The sequence below is a fragment of the Pollicipes pollicipes genome, unplaced genomic scaffold (assembly GCF_011947565.3).
Source record: "Pollicipes pollicipes isolate AB1234 unplaced genomic scaffold, Ppol_2.1 Scaffold_7231;HRSCAF=8579_pilon_pilon_pilon, whole genome shotgun sequence".
Lineage (NCBI taxonomy): Eukaryota > Metazoa > Arthropoda > Thecostraca > Pollicipedomorpha > Pollicipedidae > Pollicipes > Pollicipes pollicipes.
Genome location: NW_023597034.1, coordinates 15720181 through 15738633, shown reverse-complemented (window position 1 = coordinate 15738633; position 18453 = coordinate 15720181). Strand labels below are relative to the sequence as shown.

The window sequence follows — 18453 nt, the reverse complement described above, 5'->3', positions numbered from 1 at the left end:
CGCCCCTGGGGCCGGACACCGCCAGAGCTGTGCACGACCCCGGGGCGTTACCAGGCGGGAGCGTCTTGGGCTTGAGGGCGCTACCGTTTGCGTCACACCATTCTTCGCAGCGCTACCGTCCTTGAGAAACACGCGGCTTGGCGCGTTCCGTTCTGCGCTCGCAGCCGGTTTAGCGACGTTTGCCCGTTCTGCGCCGCAGCGGGTTTGAGAGCGGTGCCGTTCTGCGTCGCAGCGGGCTTGAGAGCGCTACCGTGGTGCCCTACAGCGGACTTTGAGAGCGCTACCGTGGTGCGCTGCAGCGGGCTTGATAGCGCTACCGTGTTTCCTGCAGCGGGCTTGAGAGTGCTGCCGTGGTCGCTGCAGCGGGCTTGAGAGCGCCCAATGCTCTGGCAGCGCCTTTGCTTAGGAACATAACCGTTTTGGCGGGACAGCAGACTTGTGAGTGGCACTCGGGGGGCACACCAGGTTTGGCGGCGCTAACGCTCTTTGGAGCGATGGGTCTGATAGGATTTCCGACACGGGTTAGGCTGGATTTCCCGACGTGACAAGGAGCGCTACCTTTCTGTGAAGTGAGTGGTTTGGGAACAATGATATTTGGCGCCACGATCGGCTTCTGAAGGTCACCATTCGGCGACGCGCTGTGTTTCGGGAGTGCTGACGAGCTGAGCCGCCGCTGGGACTTGGAAACAGCGCTGCTCACGGCTGCAGCCCGCTTGGACATATCACCCGTTTTGAGGAATCCTTGGATGCGACTCGGGTGACTCTTGGGAAGCCTTCGGTTTCGTTATTGCTCCATTAGGCATGACGAATGATGGGCTTTGAGTCATCGCTGTTTTGCATATCCAACGACGCACTCTCTGGGTGGCCGACGCATGGGAGCCTAGCATCGGCTTTTGAAGCGGCCGGTTCTCCTCATCCCTAACAGATACAACAACCCCATTCCCCCTGGCTGTTGTCCGCAGCACTAGTCTGTCCAGCACCGCCGGTGGAGAACAGCGTCACACTCCTTCCCCGACTCGTTTTCAGAGAAAACAGAGCTCCCCGTTCCCACTGTGGCCGCAACATCGGATTTCCTGCCATCGGCGCCGGGTGCGCCGACGGTCTGCGGTCCCACACAGCCGAGCGGCGGCGGCCGGCGCGCCCCAGCCGGCTCCGACACCCGCTGACGTCACAGCTGACGTCACTGACTGCCCCGGGGCTTCGGCTTCCCCCGGCTTCACGGTTGTCCGCGCCGCGCCGGCGCCCGGCAGCGTTGCGTCCGGAGGCGCCGCGGCGCGCGCGTCGTTCTCGACGTTCTCCTTGTCGCTGTCGCCGGAGCCGGTGTCCATCGGGCACGACTCCGGCTCCGCAGCCTGCGCTAGCTCCGGCCGCCGTCGCTTGCTGGGCGAGGCGACGGGCGCGCTCGCGTCGGCCGGCCGTTTCGTGAGGTAGCGATAGAAGAAGCGCATCGGCGCTGTCTGAAACGCAGACAGAGGCTGCATTTCACGGACGCGACCGCTCAGCGCGAACACTAATTTTCCGTCCGTTTTCAACATGGTAGCGGGCGTACAAAACCCGCCGACGCCACGGCCGGCCGACCCGCGGCCGGGCGGTGGTGCCGGCAGGAGCGCAGGACGCTGCCGGGAGATCGAGCTCAGGGTACGGGCAGGATACGGGAGGGGAACGGTTTGATGAGGAGAAGGAGTGCACGATGGAAGGATCCCAAAAGACAAAAACCACAAGTGATCTAAGACGACTGGGCGTTCTCAGGCAGAGAAAGCGTGGATGAACACGCGAAACCGACTGAATTGGAATTAAGAGTTAGGGACCAAACGCCGACGGGAGTAATCTCACGTCTGGAGCGCGAACAGGCTGGTAAACTGATAACAACGGAACACTCACTTGACCGGAATAATCTCCAATAACCTTAGGTAATCCATAAAACCACTTACTCGGTCCCAATTGTGCATGTAGGCGACGTCCATGATAATGAGCTCTTCAGACAAGATGTCTCCACCGTAGAGAATATCAATCTAAGGAAGGAGAACACATTTATAACCTCGCCAATCGGTACAGTCCCGTTCCCCATGTGGCTCTGAAAAGAACGGTTCTTCAGCTGCGGACAACAGGTGGCCGATCCCAACTCTATGCGGCTGCGCAACAATCGACTGAACAGACAACACCAGCCTCTTCAACCCTCACGCAATACTGGGTACGCTCCAGCCGTCTGCCCTCAGCAGCGCATCGAGCCCCAGGTGCGCGCCCTTCACCAGGTCTCGGTGACACCCCCTGGGCTGGTGCAGCCAGGCCGTGCCCCGCACCAGGCTCCAGTGACACCCACCTGGGCTAGTGTGGCCAGGCCGTGCCCTGCACCAAGCCCCGGTGACACCCACCTGGGCTAGTGTGGCCAGGCCGTGCCCCGCACCAAGCCCCGGTGACACCCACCTGGGCTAGTGTGGCCAGGCCGTGCCCCGCACCAGGCTCCAGTGACACCCACCTGGGCTGGTGTGACCGGCCGTGCCCTGCACCAAGCCCCGGTGACACCCACCTGGGCTGGTGTGGCCAGGCCGTGCCCAGCACCAGGCTCCAGTGACACCCACCTGGGCTAGTGTGGCCAGGCCGTGCCCTGCACCAAGCCCCGGTGACACCCACCTGGGCTAGTGTGGCCAGGCCGTGCCCCGCACCAAGCCCCGGTGACACCCACCTGGGCTAGTGTGGCCAGGCCGTGCCCCGCACCAAGCCCCGGTGACACCCACCTGGGCTGGTGTGGCCAGGCCGCGCCCCGCACCAAGCCCCGGTGACACCCACCTGGGCTGGTGTGGCCAGGCCGTGCCCCGCACCAGGCTCCAGTGACACCCACCTGGGCTGGTGTGACCGGCCGTGCCCTGCACCAAGCCCCGGTGACACCCACCTGGGCTAGTGTGGCCAGGCCGTGCCCCCCCGGTGACACCCACCTGGGCTAGTGGGGCCGTGCCCCCTCCAGTGACACCCACCTGGGCTAGTGTGGCCAGGCCGTGCCCCGCACCAAGCCCCGGTAACACCCACCTGGGCTAGTGTGGCCAGGCCGTGCCCCGCACCAAGCCCCGGTGACACCCACCTGGGCTAGTGTGGCCAGGCCGTGCCCCGCACCAAGCCCCGGTGACACCCACCTGGGTTGATGTGGCCAGGCCGTGCTTCATGGTCAGCAGCTTCCGCAGGTGACCCACGCTGAGGCCGGCCGGCGCTTGAAAGAACCGTTTTGGAGGCAGTGCGGTCTCCTCGTCAACCGACCTGCGACAGGACAAGCCGTTGATTAGTGCTGATCACAACGATGACTTCCCCGACGCCCTGGGACAGCCCTGATGTTCCAATGATGTTCGGCAAGAATCCCGTTGGCATGGTACCACAAACAATTTGCAATGCTTACGAGCATCCTAAGAACAATCAGTCATGTTTATTCGCATGCTGTGTCATCCTTACTCTTTGACTCACAGCTTAATTGCAAACTGCCAGATCATTGGCGCATTTGCAGAGTCACACTCTCCCTTGTTTGAATATTGCGTCTGGTTTAGGCATAAGGGCAGGGGTGTAGCTTCATTTTTAGTTGGGGAGGCTTCAGGCCCCCTTCCCCCACTTGGACTTAGCCTCTCCCGCCAAGTTTGAGAGAAAAGTGGACGAAATTCGTGGCGAAGCACATCTGTTGACGAATTTTAGGGGTAGGTTTCATAAATGTTCACAGTTCAGCCCCCTCCCCCAACTCACTTTGCGAATATGCGCCCCTGCATAAGGGCGCTGTATTTGCTTGGTTATGCAGTTTCGGTGCCGGCGCTAGTGCCACGGAGGCAGTGCATCGTATAACCCAAACCTCTGCAACTGCATGCCCAGGTCCTTCTTGTTTTCTTGTGAATGCATGTAACAAGCGGACTCACCCAGCCTGCAGCGCCCTTGACACAATCTTTAATAAGGTTCGGTTTGGCGTTGAAGCATTGCTTCACTCGGGCCATAAGCCTCTGTTGCCCAGCGTGGGACGGGACGGGTACCGGCACCGGCAGCGGCACGCGATCGCCCACAAATCCCTCCGCCGCTGAACATCGGGCCGCTCGAGTCCACTGGATCCCCCCCCCCCCCCTCCCGTGCTCCACAATACCAGCCGCGCACAACGAACCCACTCTCGCGACACCACACGTTCATAATCAAGTCGCGCGCCGATTACGTCGCAGGAGCGCCCGATGAGATCGAGCGCCGCGCGGGGCCCGATCGCTGATCAGAGGCTGCACGCTCCAATTGGCCGCGCTCGGAAGCGGTCGCGGCGCTGCTAGATATCCCCGCAGCGGGAGGCGCCCGGGGTTCGTCGGCACGTGTCGTGGGCGGCGGTACCTCCGCTGCAGGGGAAGTCGGCACCGTGCAGCCAATGCCGGCTGCAGTTGATTGTACCGTCGTAGGGCGAGCCGCGTCTGGTGCCGAGCAGCCGTACCGGGAAAGGGGCGGGGAGAATGGGCAGGGGGAGGGGGCAGGAGGGGGGGGGGGCAGGTGGGCTGGAAGGGAACCGGTCCCGCCTGATCTATTTGCCGCTGTCATGCCGCTGCTCACGAATGCACAAGTCATTACGCACAATTACCGGTTACGGGCTGTGCGGCAGACTCCTCGTTTATACTGGGCACGGCGCCGTATCGATTCTGGGTTCCTGTGGCATAAAGCCAGCACTTGAGCCACGGTTTGTCACGACTCGGGCTGAGCAGACGCAGGCGCCTCTGTTCGCACCGATTTGTCGACTTTGGGCGGGACGAACACGGTAGTAAAGAAGGCAGCCACGACGTTGCCTTGTCGCCGAGTGACAACGGGCTCTGGAACCGTGCTGCATTCTGGGTGTTTGTAATGCCTCCTTGTGAAACATGGCATGGTCCGCTGTGGCATCAATGATCTAACAACTTACATGATCCCTCATCATCCAAGCGAAGCACTAGAAATGCAACCACCGAGGAAGTATAAACGTAGCGGCTGCCAGGCAACCTGGGCTAATGGGCGTGCCTGCCGCCGCCCCCCTGTTTTGGTCGCTTGTCTAAAAACACGTGGCAAATCGAACCAAGACGGTGTTGTGGAAAAAGACGGCCGGAAGGTGGGTGAACCAAACTAATTTTTGAGTTCAGTTCTTTCCATGCATCACCATGCTATTGGCAAAATTTCACAAAAAGTTCCAGCTGGCCATATTCAGTTTCTACAACATATGCTTCAATGCGATGTTTACCATGAGCCCTATTCAGAATTATATCTTCTCTTCTAAGCCTATCAATACAGAGACGATTTCGGCATACCCACGCCGGCCGACAAATGGGGCCTTAAACAGCAGGTAGCAGGAGCGGCAGATGTAGTGGTGGCCGACCCCCGGGTTGACGGCCAGTCGGGCGGGCCACAGAGGCAGGCCTATCTGGCCCGTCTATCTGGCCGCGCGGCTTCTGTCGGGCAGCGGCCGGCTGCTCCACTCGATCTCATTATCAGCCGCCTCTCGAGGCCGGCCGGGCCGCGCCGGGCCGGGCCGGGCCGGGCCGAGCGCTCCGACGCTCCGCTTCACTCCTCAATAACGGAACGGCGCACGGCGGCGAATCAGAAAAACCGTCGGCGCGCGGCACCGCGCCGCGGCAGCTGGCGGCACGCGTTCCAGTCGGGACGGCCGGCGCCGCGGTCGTCTCGGCCGGGGAGGAGCCGGGGTTACGCCGCGACCTCGGCCAGGGTGGCTGCGCGGCAGGCCGTCCCCGCCCGAGGGCCCGGGTGCTGCGCATGCACACCGCCCGCTGTTATGGGGCAATAAATCCGGCGGCGGTGTGTTGACTGGCCGGCGCCATTCGCGTGCCGCGGCCCACTGATTTCGGAAGATTACAAAATTGGTCAGTACCGGCCGACTCGATCCGTCTTTTAATGGCGCGCAAGGGACGACGGCTTTCCAAACAAGCTTGGAGGCTTTGAACGGTACCTGTGGACATGATAACATAAAATCTAAGCTTTGGTCAGCCCTTTTATTTAACTGAAGACTGCTTTGGAAGAAAACCTTATTACAAATCCCAAAAGTGCTCCAGATCAAGAAACTGTTGTGAGCTCGTGACGGGAAACTGCACCTCGCAATGTGTTTACGAAGATTTGGTGGGAGTAGCTCGTCCAAGTTGTGTAAATTCACACCACGCAAATCCAAAGTGGAAACTGGTTTTCCGTCATGATTTTAGCCACTGGTGATTATCAGACCAACGCTTTCTTCAATTTCCCCACCAACCTTTCAAAAAGGTGCCGCACATACTCCAATGAGGTAACCAGAATACTGTTTTCCACAAAGTCTTCACCAGCAATCCAACCGCGCCTGCGCGTTGTCAGGGCGCAAAAGGATTAAGTCATCCCGGCAACATTCCAGCAACATCGACAGGCCTACCATTTTATTTCACACATGCACTGAAAACCCACTTAGGCGCAATGTCCCTAGCAAATGTTCTTTCAAATTAACGAAAACTCAACCCAAAAACGGCAAACCAGCCAACAGTTTTGCTACCATATAAGGTGGTGCTTACAAAATACAAAATGCAGCGCCAGTCACAATCTGATTTGCCATTTTTTAGCCGCCAGCAGCCGTAGCTACACCACGGGCTGAGGCTAGTAAAAAAATTCGGCGAAAAATCAAGGTGGCTGACCCCCAACGTAACGCCATACTTGTTCGCACGTGTTGAACTCTATTCACTTTGAATTGGAAAGAAATGGTTTCCCGAATTTTCAGATCGCCACACACGCTACGGTCGCCGACAGATCAGATAAGCAGCGGCCCCGGGGCCGGTGAGCTGCGCCCCGAATGGCTGCTCGCTATGCTCAGGTGATCACCACAAAGCTGAGCGTGCAGGTCGGGTACCTGGTAGCCACGCAATTAACGATTGCTGAGCATTCCAAGACCGTTCAGGAAACATGCTCACGCGGCGGGAGCCTGGGGTAGCTGGTCACACAGGGAGTCAGATGGGCATATGATACCCTAACGGGCATATGCAACACTCAAATGATACGGGGCAAGTGCCACGAACGGCGAACTGGTGGCTGCATGTTGCTCATGGCGCACCAAAACCATCAACGGCTTACAAGTACTCGATGCTGCTAGAAAACGAATACGTTTCCACCGCAAATCATTGCCATCGTTTCACCCTCTCTTGCAAGGTCTATCCACACCTATCATAAGCAAAACCATCACGTATCCAGGCACGAGGGAAGTTGCCTGCGACTGTCAAGAGAGTAAGGCAGGGGGGGGGGGGGGGGCACGGAGGCACTTTTAGGCGTTTCTTTCCATGCACCGCCATAACCTTAGTGCTAAATTATCTGGAATGCTGGGGACACGGGCTCACAAAGCCTCCTCCCATAACACGATAGTTCCCGCGCCTATAATTACAACACAAGGAGAATGAAGACGAAACGAATATTTAAGGGGAGTGTTCCACATATGTATGGGGTTTTGAACTGAAATAGCCATCATGAAGATCATCCGGTGCAGTTTACGGTACTGTCTTCATAAGACTCAAACCGCGTAGTTCCCAAGCTACACGCCCGCGAAGACGTGCGGTCTTCTTCGAGGAGACAATTTCAGGGTCACCTGGCATCCATGACGCTACAGTAATGCCATTCAAATGCTGCCATTCTATGAGCTGTGCGGCAATGAAGGCCAATAAAAATATAACTGAGTCGTTCATACCTGGCGTTCGTGAACATGATTTCCAGATACAACGGCCGTCAAAACCAATACAACGACCCTCAGTCGATGACGTATTGCGGAAAATATTTACTTCACAGAGAAAATGTACTTTCGAGCGCGGCCTTTTCCACTTAAAAGCATATTAAGTGAGTTTTTTCTTCATATCTGATGCCTGCTTTAATGTTTTGAAATGTGGAACATTCCCTTTACGGAGCAACATTGAATGCGAACGGCCGCCCTTAAAGCGAGTATGCTGCCTTTCCTGTACTTTCCTTATTGTTAGATCAGACGCGTAAGATTTGATCGGTGGTACCAGCTTTCCTGAAATCCTTCTAAAAAGCTCAAAATTATTATTTGAAGTAACCGCTCCTGCGGAAAAAAAATCAATTTTAACTCCCAGATCACCACCATAAAGTAATGCATCTAATTTGCCCAGCTTTCCCGAAATCCCTCTAAAAAGCTCAGAATTTCTATTTGAAGTAGCCGGTCCTGCGGGAAAAACATGATTAAATTCCCAGATCAACACGATGAAAGTAATGTATTTAATTTGCCTTGCTTCTCCAACGTGTGTGTTATATAACGCTCGCAACACATTAGAGGTTGCATAATAAATGTTACGAAAGCTTGCAAAACTATGTTAAGAGCAAGATATATGCCAACATGAGGTTCTTTTCCCGACAATTCAACGAAACATCATGGTGTTAAACCCAGTGGCTCTTCTCGAAGCGCACTTTGGCTCTGGGAAACGGGGCATCACAATGTGTATCATGACGCACTGGTGCGAACTTAAACTAATGTGCTTCTCGGTAACTGGGACCTTCGCCGCCCGCTGTGCCAATCACTAACGTTCATTTGTACTGACGCCACTCACATCAGAGGTGGTGCCAGTTTTAAGCCCGCAGGCCCGTATTGCGCGGGTTAAAACACCTCAAAAGTGTTGCAGTGTTCAAAGCTTTGATAGCTTAATTTAGGCTCGTCAACGACTAAAATATATATCCTTATCGATGCCCAAAAGGTGGGACACCCCCTTTAATACAAACCGCGTACGCTGCCTTCTACGAGCTACCTTGAAATCGTTCTCGGAATCCCCAGCGCTCGGACATTTTATGCAGAGTGCAACCCCGAAGCAGCTCAGTTGAATGCCGTACTTGTAGACGTACACACTGGTGTCATCAATATCCCACAGGCAGCTGATACCGTTGCAACTCCTCGCGCAACATTTGGTACATTCAACCGAATTACTGAAAATCCCGTGCTTTATCATGACGCCATGCATTTGAAACCCAAGCTATCAGTAAAGAAGCCCGTCCGACTTCGTCAACCAAAGCTTGGTTACCCAGGAGCCTCCGGCAGCGTACCGACGACATTGTAGTGTTATTGCGCGTATGTGGGCAGTGACACGGCGAAGAGGAAACTGCACTGTCTCCTCATGACTAGCGTTTGTTTGTTCCTCACGAAATCCCGTCGGCGTTCATGCAACCTTCATACCGAAGTCTTTATCGTCATTCTGGAAGCCTATCTGAAATACATAATGACATCTGTATAGTATTCGTTAACAATGAGCCCACCGTTTTTAGTGCGCCGTGTCCGACTTTGTCCACTGACGCCTCTAGCAAGTTTCACGGCCGCCAGACAGGTAACAATCCAGGGTTAGACTCTGAAGTCGGGTGTGGCAGGGCACACATGGTCAGAGGGCGATCATCGACCAGCATGGAATGAGACAACCGTCATCAACACAGAGTAACACGGGGAAGGAGGAATGGTCCAGGATGCACCACTCATGACATTGGCTTACAATACGTCAGTGAGGCAAGCGTAGACACCCAAGCGCCCAGTATAGCTCCCAGTTAAGCGGAAAGTCTCCAAACGTCCAAGAGATGAATGACACTTAACTCTAACACCGACAGATTTTCCCTCCTGGTTAGCTTAGTTGATAAAGCGCTGGAATCGTAATCAAAAGAACCGGTTCCAACCCCGGAAATTTCAAGGGGAGAGTTCAGGTTCCGGAGCGTATGGCTAAAAGGCAAACACCATCCAGTACCTCTCGGGACTCAGTAACAAACCGACGACGCTAGGCCGAACAATTACTTCATATAAATTCATCACATCTAACGTGCCGGCGTAAGATTTGGTTTTACCGTTTAACAGTCTCATTGAACCCGATTTTTATTAAACCCCATTCGCTTTTACTCTGACTCAGAACGTATTCCAGTCAAACAGCCATGCACAAGGCCAGCTGGAGGACTTGACAAAATGTCACGTAGGAGACATGGTGGGTTAAAAACAAATCGCTGCCATAATAGCACTTCGAAAATGAGGACCAACGCGTGGTTTGCAGCGTGTGAACACTCCATCCAATACAAACTGTCGGCTTGCAACAACATTTTGTCATTTGAGCCCCACCGCATTGAAGGATCGCGGCCTTCGCCGTTGCACGTGCGCGTTCCGGGCAAAATAATGACGTCACAAACCCACAGTTGATCGTCGCCATGACCGGCTCGATCACCTAGAAGACAAATACGGGGCGCAGGGGCGGTGACCGCGTCGGTTAGGATCACCGCGTGGCGCCAAAATCGCCCGCTGCACAACGCCGCTACCGCCGGCGCCGCCGGCCCCCCTACTCGGGCGCCGGACAAAAGACAGGTGGTGCCGAATTAGCGCCCCGAATGCCGCCTGTCGCCCGGCCAGGAGCGCCGCGCGCGCCGTCACGTGATCAGATCCAGCGGTGACGTCACGACGACTCTGCGGGGAGGCGTCGCGCGCGAAATCTGGGCCCTGGGCTATCTGATCAACTTTGCCGGTCCACGGGCGTGCAGGGGACAGCACAGCTAAACGAACGGACAAGCGCTGGGCATGCGGTGCCAAAACCACGGCCACAACTGTGCGGTCGCGCTGCACGCCCAGCCTTGGTAACACGCGTTTTGGAAACATGCTTTCCTTCAGGCGCCAGTTTTAAATCTACGTTTCTCTGAAATGATCATATTCAGGGCGCCAGTTTTTAACTTACGTCTCTCACAAATGGTCATATTCAAAGCCACGTATTGAAACATGGTGTAGAATGAACAATAGAAAGAGAGGCTAGTTGCGTAGATTTACCCTCTTACATTGTGCGATTAATGCACTGAATGACATATACAGCATTTGCCCTCAATTAAATGCAGCATGACCTGCGGATTTCGGTGCCACTGGCCCAGCTCCGGCACCACGCCGCGGGGTCAGGTTCCACAAGGTGTGCGAGTGAACCGGTCACCCCTTTTGGTGCGTCATGCCCTGGCTTAGTCACACTCAGGACATTACCGTGGGGCCAGGCTCCACAAGGTGTGCGAGTGAACCGGTCAGCCCTTTTGGTGCGTCATGCCCTGGCTTAGTCACACTCAGGACATTACCGTGGGGTCAGGCTCCACAAGGTGTGCGAGTGAACCGGTCAGCCCTTTTGGTGCGTCATGCCCTGGCTTAGTCACACTCAGGACATTACCGTGGGGTCAGGCTCCACAAGGTGTGCGAGTGAACCGGTCAGCCCTTTTGGTGCGTCATGCCCTGGCTTAGTCACACTCAGGACATTACCGTGGGGTCAGGCTCCACAAGGTGTGCGAGTGAACCGGTCAGCCCTTTTAGTGCGTCATGCCCTGGCTTAGTCACACTCAGGACATTACCGCGGGGTCAGGCTCCACAAGGTGTGCGAGTGAACCGGTCAGTCCTTTTAGTGCGTCACGCCCTGGCTTAGTCACACTCAGGACATTACCGTGGGGTCAGGCTCCACAAGGTGTGCGAGTGAACCGGTCAGCCCTTTTAGTGCGTCATGCCCTGGCTTAGTCACACTCAGGACATTACCGCGGGGTCAGGCTCCACAAGGTGTGCGAGTGAACCGGTCAGTCCTTTAAGTGTGTCATGCCCTGGCTTAGTCACACTCAGGACATTACCGTGGGGTCAGGCTCCACAAGGTGTGCGAGTGAACCGGTCAGCCCTTTTAGTGCGTCATGCCCTGGCTTAGTCACACTCAGGACATTACCGTGGGGTCAGGCTCCACAAGGTGTGCGAGTGAACCGGTCAGCCCTTTTAGTGCGTCATGCCCTGGCTTAGTCACACTCAGGACATTACCGTGGGGTCAGGCTCCACAAGGTGTGCGAGTGAACCGGTCAGCCCTTTTAGTGCGTCATGCCCTGGCTTAGTCACACTCAGGACATTACCGCGGGGTCAGGCTCCACAAGGTGTGCGAGTGAACCGGTCAGCCCTTTTAGTGCGTCATGCCCTGGCTTAGTCACACTCAGGACATTACCGTGGGGTCAGGCTCCACAAGGTGTGCGAGTGAACCGGTCAGTCCTTAAGTGCGTCATGCCCTGGCTTAGTCACACTCAGGACATTACCGCGGGGTCAGGCTCCACAAAGTGTGCGAGTGAACCGGTCAGCGCTCTTAATGCGTCATACCCTGGCTTAGTCACACTCGGGACATTAATAGCGATGTTCATGGCCCAATGCGTGTTCCCGCTATTCTGTACTGGTCAGTAAACCCTCATCAACCATAAGCGACGAGGCCCTTATGAGTACAAGCCCAACACTCCACCAGCCACAGAATGTGAATTCCCGTCCCCTGCAGCGGACGGCGCGGCGAGCGGTGGCGCCACGGAACACCTGAGGTCATCGCGTCGGCCGCGCGAGCCGCTGCCACACTGCTGACGGGCGGCGGCCGCTCTAGCCAGCCGCAGGCCTGAGCCGAGCAGCGGGCGGCTGCCGGGGCTCCCTGTGCCGCTGATACGCGGCTCAGACCGGTGCGCGGAGGCCCGGGGGCCGGCGGGGGTGGTCCAGCCGTCTCGGTCCACCCGCTGCCCGGACGAGTGGCAGCGGACAGGCAACAGCCAGCATTACAGCCCGGGCAGAGAGGGACAGCAGCTCGACTACGTGACAGAACGAGCAAACCGTAATAGTGGTAGTAGTGGCAGAGCAAGCGGATGACCCCAGGTCACGCTTCTGCGCACTCGTGCACTTGCTTTTGCTTCTCCGTTCCTGTTTCTAAGCCACGCTGTAAGCCATGTTTGGGACGGTTAGTGACAATAATTGTGTCCCCGTGACGTCTGGACGTTTGATCTGGCCGGTCAGCCGCCTGGAGCCGGCTAGGACACGTGCTACCGCTCCGGGCCGGGGGGCGCGGCCGGCCGCCGGCCACCGGGGCCAGCTGGCCACGGTCGGCGCCGTGCCAGAACGCGCAGCAGCGGTGCATGTGCCAGTTCAGTCGCAAGCGAGACGTCTCCGCCGGGGCGAGGAGGTGTCGTCGGCGAGGACCTAGGGGATCTCGCCGATCCCCGCCGACGCTCAGCGGCATCCACATAAGACACGTCTTCGAGGCCTGACCGCCCCAGCCAGCCGAGAACCACCAACAGTGGTGCCATCAGGCTGCCATGAAAACGTGCATCGTCATGCGCGAATATGCAATTCACAATGTCCTCAATCAAGAAAAACTAACTAGCTGTGCTTCTTTTGCCTTGGGACCGCAGGGAATGTAAGCGACGTAACTTTCAATAAAAAGCCCAACCTTCGCGGTAATCATGAACACATGGCAACAGCCATTGCACCGGCTCTAGGCGACCCATGTCCACTAAATAATCTCAACACAATGTGGCAGATTACAAACACTGCTATTGCCTGCAGCTAGGCATAAGTCTTGAACGAAGTCTTCAACGCAAATGAACGAGATGACCCGGATTCACGGGCTGTGATGAGAGCACAACATGCCCGCCATATCCTGCTTCCATCACAGGAAAGTATTCCTGCTAAGCCACGGCCCGGCACGAACAGTGCCACGGGTGCACATTGCACACAACGATGCACAGCTCAAAATGGCGCCGCTGCCAGCGAGTCACGCGGCGGCGGTCACCGAGCCCGGCCACCCAGCCCGGTCCGTCAGATCCGTTGCGTTGTTAGTGCAGCGCCGGGTGGGGTACCCACTGCACGCCCGGACTGGACGGCGCTGGACTAAACCAAATAACTGCAAACGGCAGAGAGAAACAACCAGGCGACTCATCGAAGCGCAATGGCCTCACCGGGCGGCTGGATGACGTATTAGAGAACTTCACGGATAATATTTGCACACCCCACCCACCCCACCCGTACCTCTTTGGTACGGGTGGGGAACGGGTGTGCAGCCCGCATGACCATATCCGTGTTCACCCGCCACCAAACCCACAACCGCATTTGTCGCAATGCGTTCCTAACCTGCGAATTTACCCTTTCAGAATAGCCATCTGCAGGTTTTCCCGGCCCATGAAGGCATCCAGGGTAATTGGAGAGGGGTACCACGAGAGCACGCGACAAAGACGGACAGGACCAGACGGCGTCAGACAGCTGCCAGGCTAGACCGAGCACAGCCCGGCAGGACACGAAGCTGCAGGCTAAACCGAGCACAGCCCGACAAGACTCGAAACACATCGACAGCGCCGGAGATGTCCGACCGGCCGGCCTGAAAGCCAGTGCGCCCCGCCACTGGCCGAGTTCGGCAGGAGGGAACGCTCTGGTGTGGACGCACCTGTAGTACTCGAGGCTGAAGCTGATGGGGTCGGTGAGCGTGTACACAAACTGCTGGGAGCTGACGTCACCACGCCTCTCCGGCGACAGGCTGCGATCTGCCGAAACGTCAAAAACAAAACGTAACTTACACGCGTCCGTTTCATGACGTCCCATCATCAAGCGAAGTTGGTGAGCTCGTAATCACGTGTGTCAACTGTTGTTTGATATCACGACTCAGCTGATGGCATCGCGTAAGCTACGTGGGTAGAACTGTCCCTCTCACTGAGATCTGATCAGCGCACCAATATGCGCCGTGCTGCCTGGCGACGCCATCAATGATGTCGTGCCCATTCTCATGAGCCATGCTTGGTCTCCTGACCGCGGACAGCGATTTCATATCCCAACTGACAGCTGACTAGGACTGCCCCTCCCAGAGCCAACACGTCATGGCACGTTCGCCTAGTTAAGTTCAGTTCTTATGTTGGCAATAATTGATCTTTCACACAAGTCACATCGTTGTGCTGCGCTGCGCTGCGCCCCCCTTCCCCTTAGCAGCAGAGCAATTGAAGCGGACCGGTTATATATAACGTGAGACACAGCATGTACCTAACCTCGACTCCTCAGAGGATCGGAAATAAGCAATCAGTCCCAGTATTTTTACCACCTTTCCGACGCTCATCCGCGCATATCACTGTTACGAAGCCTAGCTCACCTCTCTGAGGGTGGTGAGCGTAGAACTCTCTCCGCCGCTGCATCTCGTCATTGAAGAGGCGCGGCACCAGTTTGTACACCACAGACTGCAGAGTCTGGTCAGGCCTGCGGACGGAACAGAGACAGGCACTCAGATGGGAGGTCACGGAGAGAGAGAAGCGGGGTCAGGCCAGAGTCGGGATGGAGATGGACACTCAGATGGGAGGTCACGGAGAGAGAGAAGCGGGGTCAGGCCAGAGCCGGGATGGAGATGGACACTCAGATGGGAGGTCACGGAGAGAGAGGAGCCGGGGTCAGGCCAGAGTCGGGCTGGAGACAGACACTCAGATGGGAGGTCACGGAGAGAGAGGAGCCGGGGTCAGGCTAGAGTCGGGATGGAGATGGACACTCAGATGGGAGGTCACGGATAACCTTGTTCCAGCTGTGGGATGACGGGAATGACGGTGTCCAGTACGTCAGTCAGCAGCTCCGTCACACATGACAGTGGGGTCCGGGCCACATGAGTATAAAGACTGGCCGTTGTGCTGGAAACCAAACACCAGAACAACTCCGTTTTCCCGGGAACATGCGACATTCCTATTAGGCGCCTCATGGTGTAACGCATAACGCAGCTCCCACCCATCTCACAAGCAGGCAGTCGTTATATTTGCTTCAAATGGTTCCCATGGGTGGAGCTGGCTTCACAGCATTTGCTGCCTGTTGCGTGCCCCCCCCCCCCCCCCCCCGAGCCCATCCACCAGGTTATACAATTCCAGGTCAACAGATAATCTTGCATCCGTTGATTTTAACAGCCATGACTGTGGAGGGCTTCACGCGCCGTACAGCGCCACGGAACGGCTGACTGCGGCCATGCCAGCCGTCTGTGGCAAACCTTTACGTCAGCTGGGCCGAGCAACGCAACCGCCCTCAGACTCCTACCACTGCCGATGGACTACAAGTCCCGCACCTTTCCATCCAACCGCGGAGGTGGCCGCCTTACATATGCGTTGGCATATTTACACAACGCAACTGTCCTGCATGCGAAAGGATACAAACAAGATAAATGTTTACATCACGTCCACTACCAAACTCTCGCATTTCAGTGATCCTAAAATCCTCACCGTCAGTGATCATTACAAAATTATCACAAACAGCATGATCATCGATATCACATAACACCTAGGTGAGTGAGTCTGTATACGAACATGTTTAACCATTCATATGACAGTAGTAATAGCATTATTCCTCGGAGAAAAAAAAAACCCAGGGGAATGGAGATATAGTTGAGTGGCTATTACTTCTGTCCGATCTAGGTGAACAATGTTCCTCGCTAATGCACTGAGCAACTTACGTAATATGTTAAGCCATCTAGTTCATATCAATTTTACTTCGGTGCAGCTTACCGTAATCGCGACAGTTAACTCAACTACTACAACAGCTTGAACAAAGTTTTCTTGTTAATGGCTTCATCAGACACCCTGGCATCGTTGGGTAATCCCCGAAACTATCATAGCAATTTAGTTCACACGAACCGACAGCATTGGAGAAATCCCGCGGCCATCACAAACTCATAACATTTCGGGATGAAAAGGATTGGGGAATGAAACGGAACTGCATTCTTCCCTTCCTGTCTAGTGGAGCATTCAGCTACCACCGACACTCCACAAGCCACCTTCGAATATACTGGCGTCACGTTGTCCTACCACGAAATACTTTTCAGACATGTGCTTCTTTATCGAGAGCGGATGGCCCGACTTCTCGTCGAATTGCTAAATGGCTGACAAGATGAAAAATGTAACCGTGAATATAATTAAGTTGGAAAACCCATCACCATATCTCTGGCGAAAAATTGGCGAGCATAAGGCCGTGAGATCCATCCCCTCCCGCCAGCCATCCGCCAAAAACGCTAAGACCACCGTGTCGAAACTGACCACGTCACCCTCCAGCGCCCATTTTCTGCGCCCTCCCCCTCTCCGCCAGACTGAGACACGATACGCCGGCGCCACCAGCGACGGGGGCGGCCTATCCTCGAAGGGTGAAACGCTGGGGGGCGGGCGGGCGGCCGCGCCGATCAGTTTTTGCCCGGACAGCCGACACACGAGACTAACGAAGTTGGCTTGTTCTAATTATCCGGCGACAAAGCCGGGACGGCGTACAGAACACCCCACTTCCGCCTCGCGTTACACTGACCACTAAACACCAGCCAGTAATCCGTTTAAGTATGACCGCTTCATTCAACGAACATACGACCTTTTTATGAATATGGAGCCTTGGCGCTAAAAGGCACTTTCAATGTGTTATGCTGGTGAGCGAGTCTAAGCTTTCGTTCTTTCTGGGTCTTTTGTGGTTATTATGCGTGATACACCAAAAATGTACTGTCTTCCATATTCACGAAAATACCGCCAACGCAAAGCCAGGTCAACCCCACACCTAATTAATGCCCAATTTCCCCACGCAAACAACATCACGAACGTCGATTTTCTCGTGGCGCCAGCCACTCTAGACCACTTCGGAGCCCTTTAACAACCCGAGCGCTTCCATTGGGCGATTAAAATGGATTGATAGGCTGCGCTCCCCTTCCCGGGCGTGATTAAAGCTGCGCGCGCTGGCGCCGGCCGGCCTGGTACGCCCGCAGGCGACGGCTTCCGGCCCCGATCGGCGGGTGTTCCCTCGTGCTGGCGGGACGGGGTCGGCCGGGTCGGGTCGCCCGAGCCCACCCCTCATCTCTGAGCGGCGGGTCGGTTGCCTAACGTAGCCCTGTCGGATCTGGGAGGGGCGGGTTGGGAGGTGGTGGTGAATGTTAGAGGATCAGCATCAGCCGCATCAAACGAGGGAGTCGCGTCTAGGCACAATGTATCGACATCGCAAGCACGAGGTCAACAACACGAAACATATACCACTGGCTCAAGCCCTTGTGGAAGAATCTCGCTCCTGGAGGGCAGATGTAGGACAACCGTATGGACCAGGGTCACGTCACCTCCGCCAGCAACAAATGTGGCGCACTGGGACGACAAAGTAGCGACGGCGGCCGCCGAGCGCAAAAACTTCCACAAAAAACAGATGCCGCTCCGCGTGATCCTTGTGCAGCAGGTCTCACAGGAAACGGAAACCGCCAGCTGACGGGCGATAGCGAGCCCTGATGGCACTTTTTTCTGCGCCGATAATTAGCAATGGACTGTGGCAATAGAAATCGGGTCCCAGCCGGTCCTTATGGCCATGGTGAGAACAGCGCCGTTAAACGCTGCGCCACCTCCGGACAGGCGGAAAATAACGGCGTTACCGCCCGAAAATCCTCAGATAGGTCAGCTCTGGTTACGAGTTGGCACAGTCGGTCGCCGTGGCTAACCGCGAAGCATATGGCCAACACCACGATCAGGACTGGGATAACGGCGGCGTTATCCCCAAGGGGGGGGGGGCAGACTGTTCCTTGACTGATCCAGGAGCAATTTTTTTTCAAACAAAAAGGCATTCGTGGAAGACAGTTGTAAAATGGACCACCTGATATCTTAACGTGAAAAGGCACGAAGGACAGATAAATACAGTGTAATGTGAACAAGGTTTTTCTTCTACGCAAATTTTTCCAACACCACAAGCATCCA

The 18453-nt window shown here is 55.9% G+C and overlaps 1 protein-coding gene across 1 annotated transcript in view; it reads right to left on the bottom strand.

Moving 5' to 3' along the window:
- LOC119109768 (polycomb complex protein BMI-1) overlaps positions 1-18453 on the bottom strand; it is a 29794-nt gene that overhangs the window by 1565 nt on the left and 9776 nt on the right. Inside the window, exons 4-8 of the mRNA XM_037233520.1 lie at positions 14877-14980; positions 14184-14280; positions 3129-3249; positions 1932-2012; positions 1185-1457 (exon numbers count right to left, since the gene is read on the bottom strand). Of these exons, the coding sequence (XP_037089415.1) occupies positions 1185-1457; positions 1932-2012; positions 3129-3249; positions 14184-14280; positions 14877-14980 (676 nt within the window). The remainder of the gene's footprint in view (positions 1-1184; positions 1458-1931; positions 2013-3128; positions 3250-14183; positions 14281-14876; positions 14981-18453) is intronic.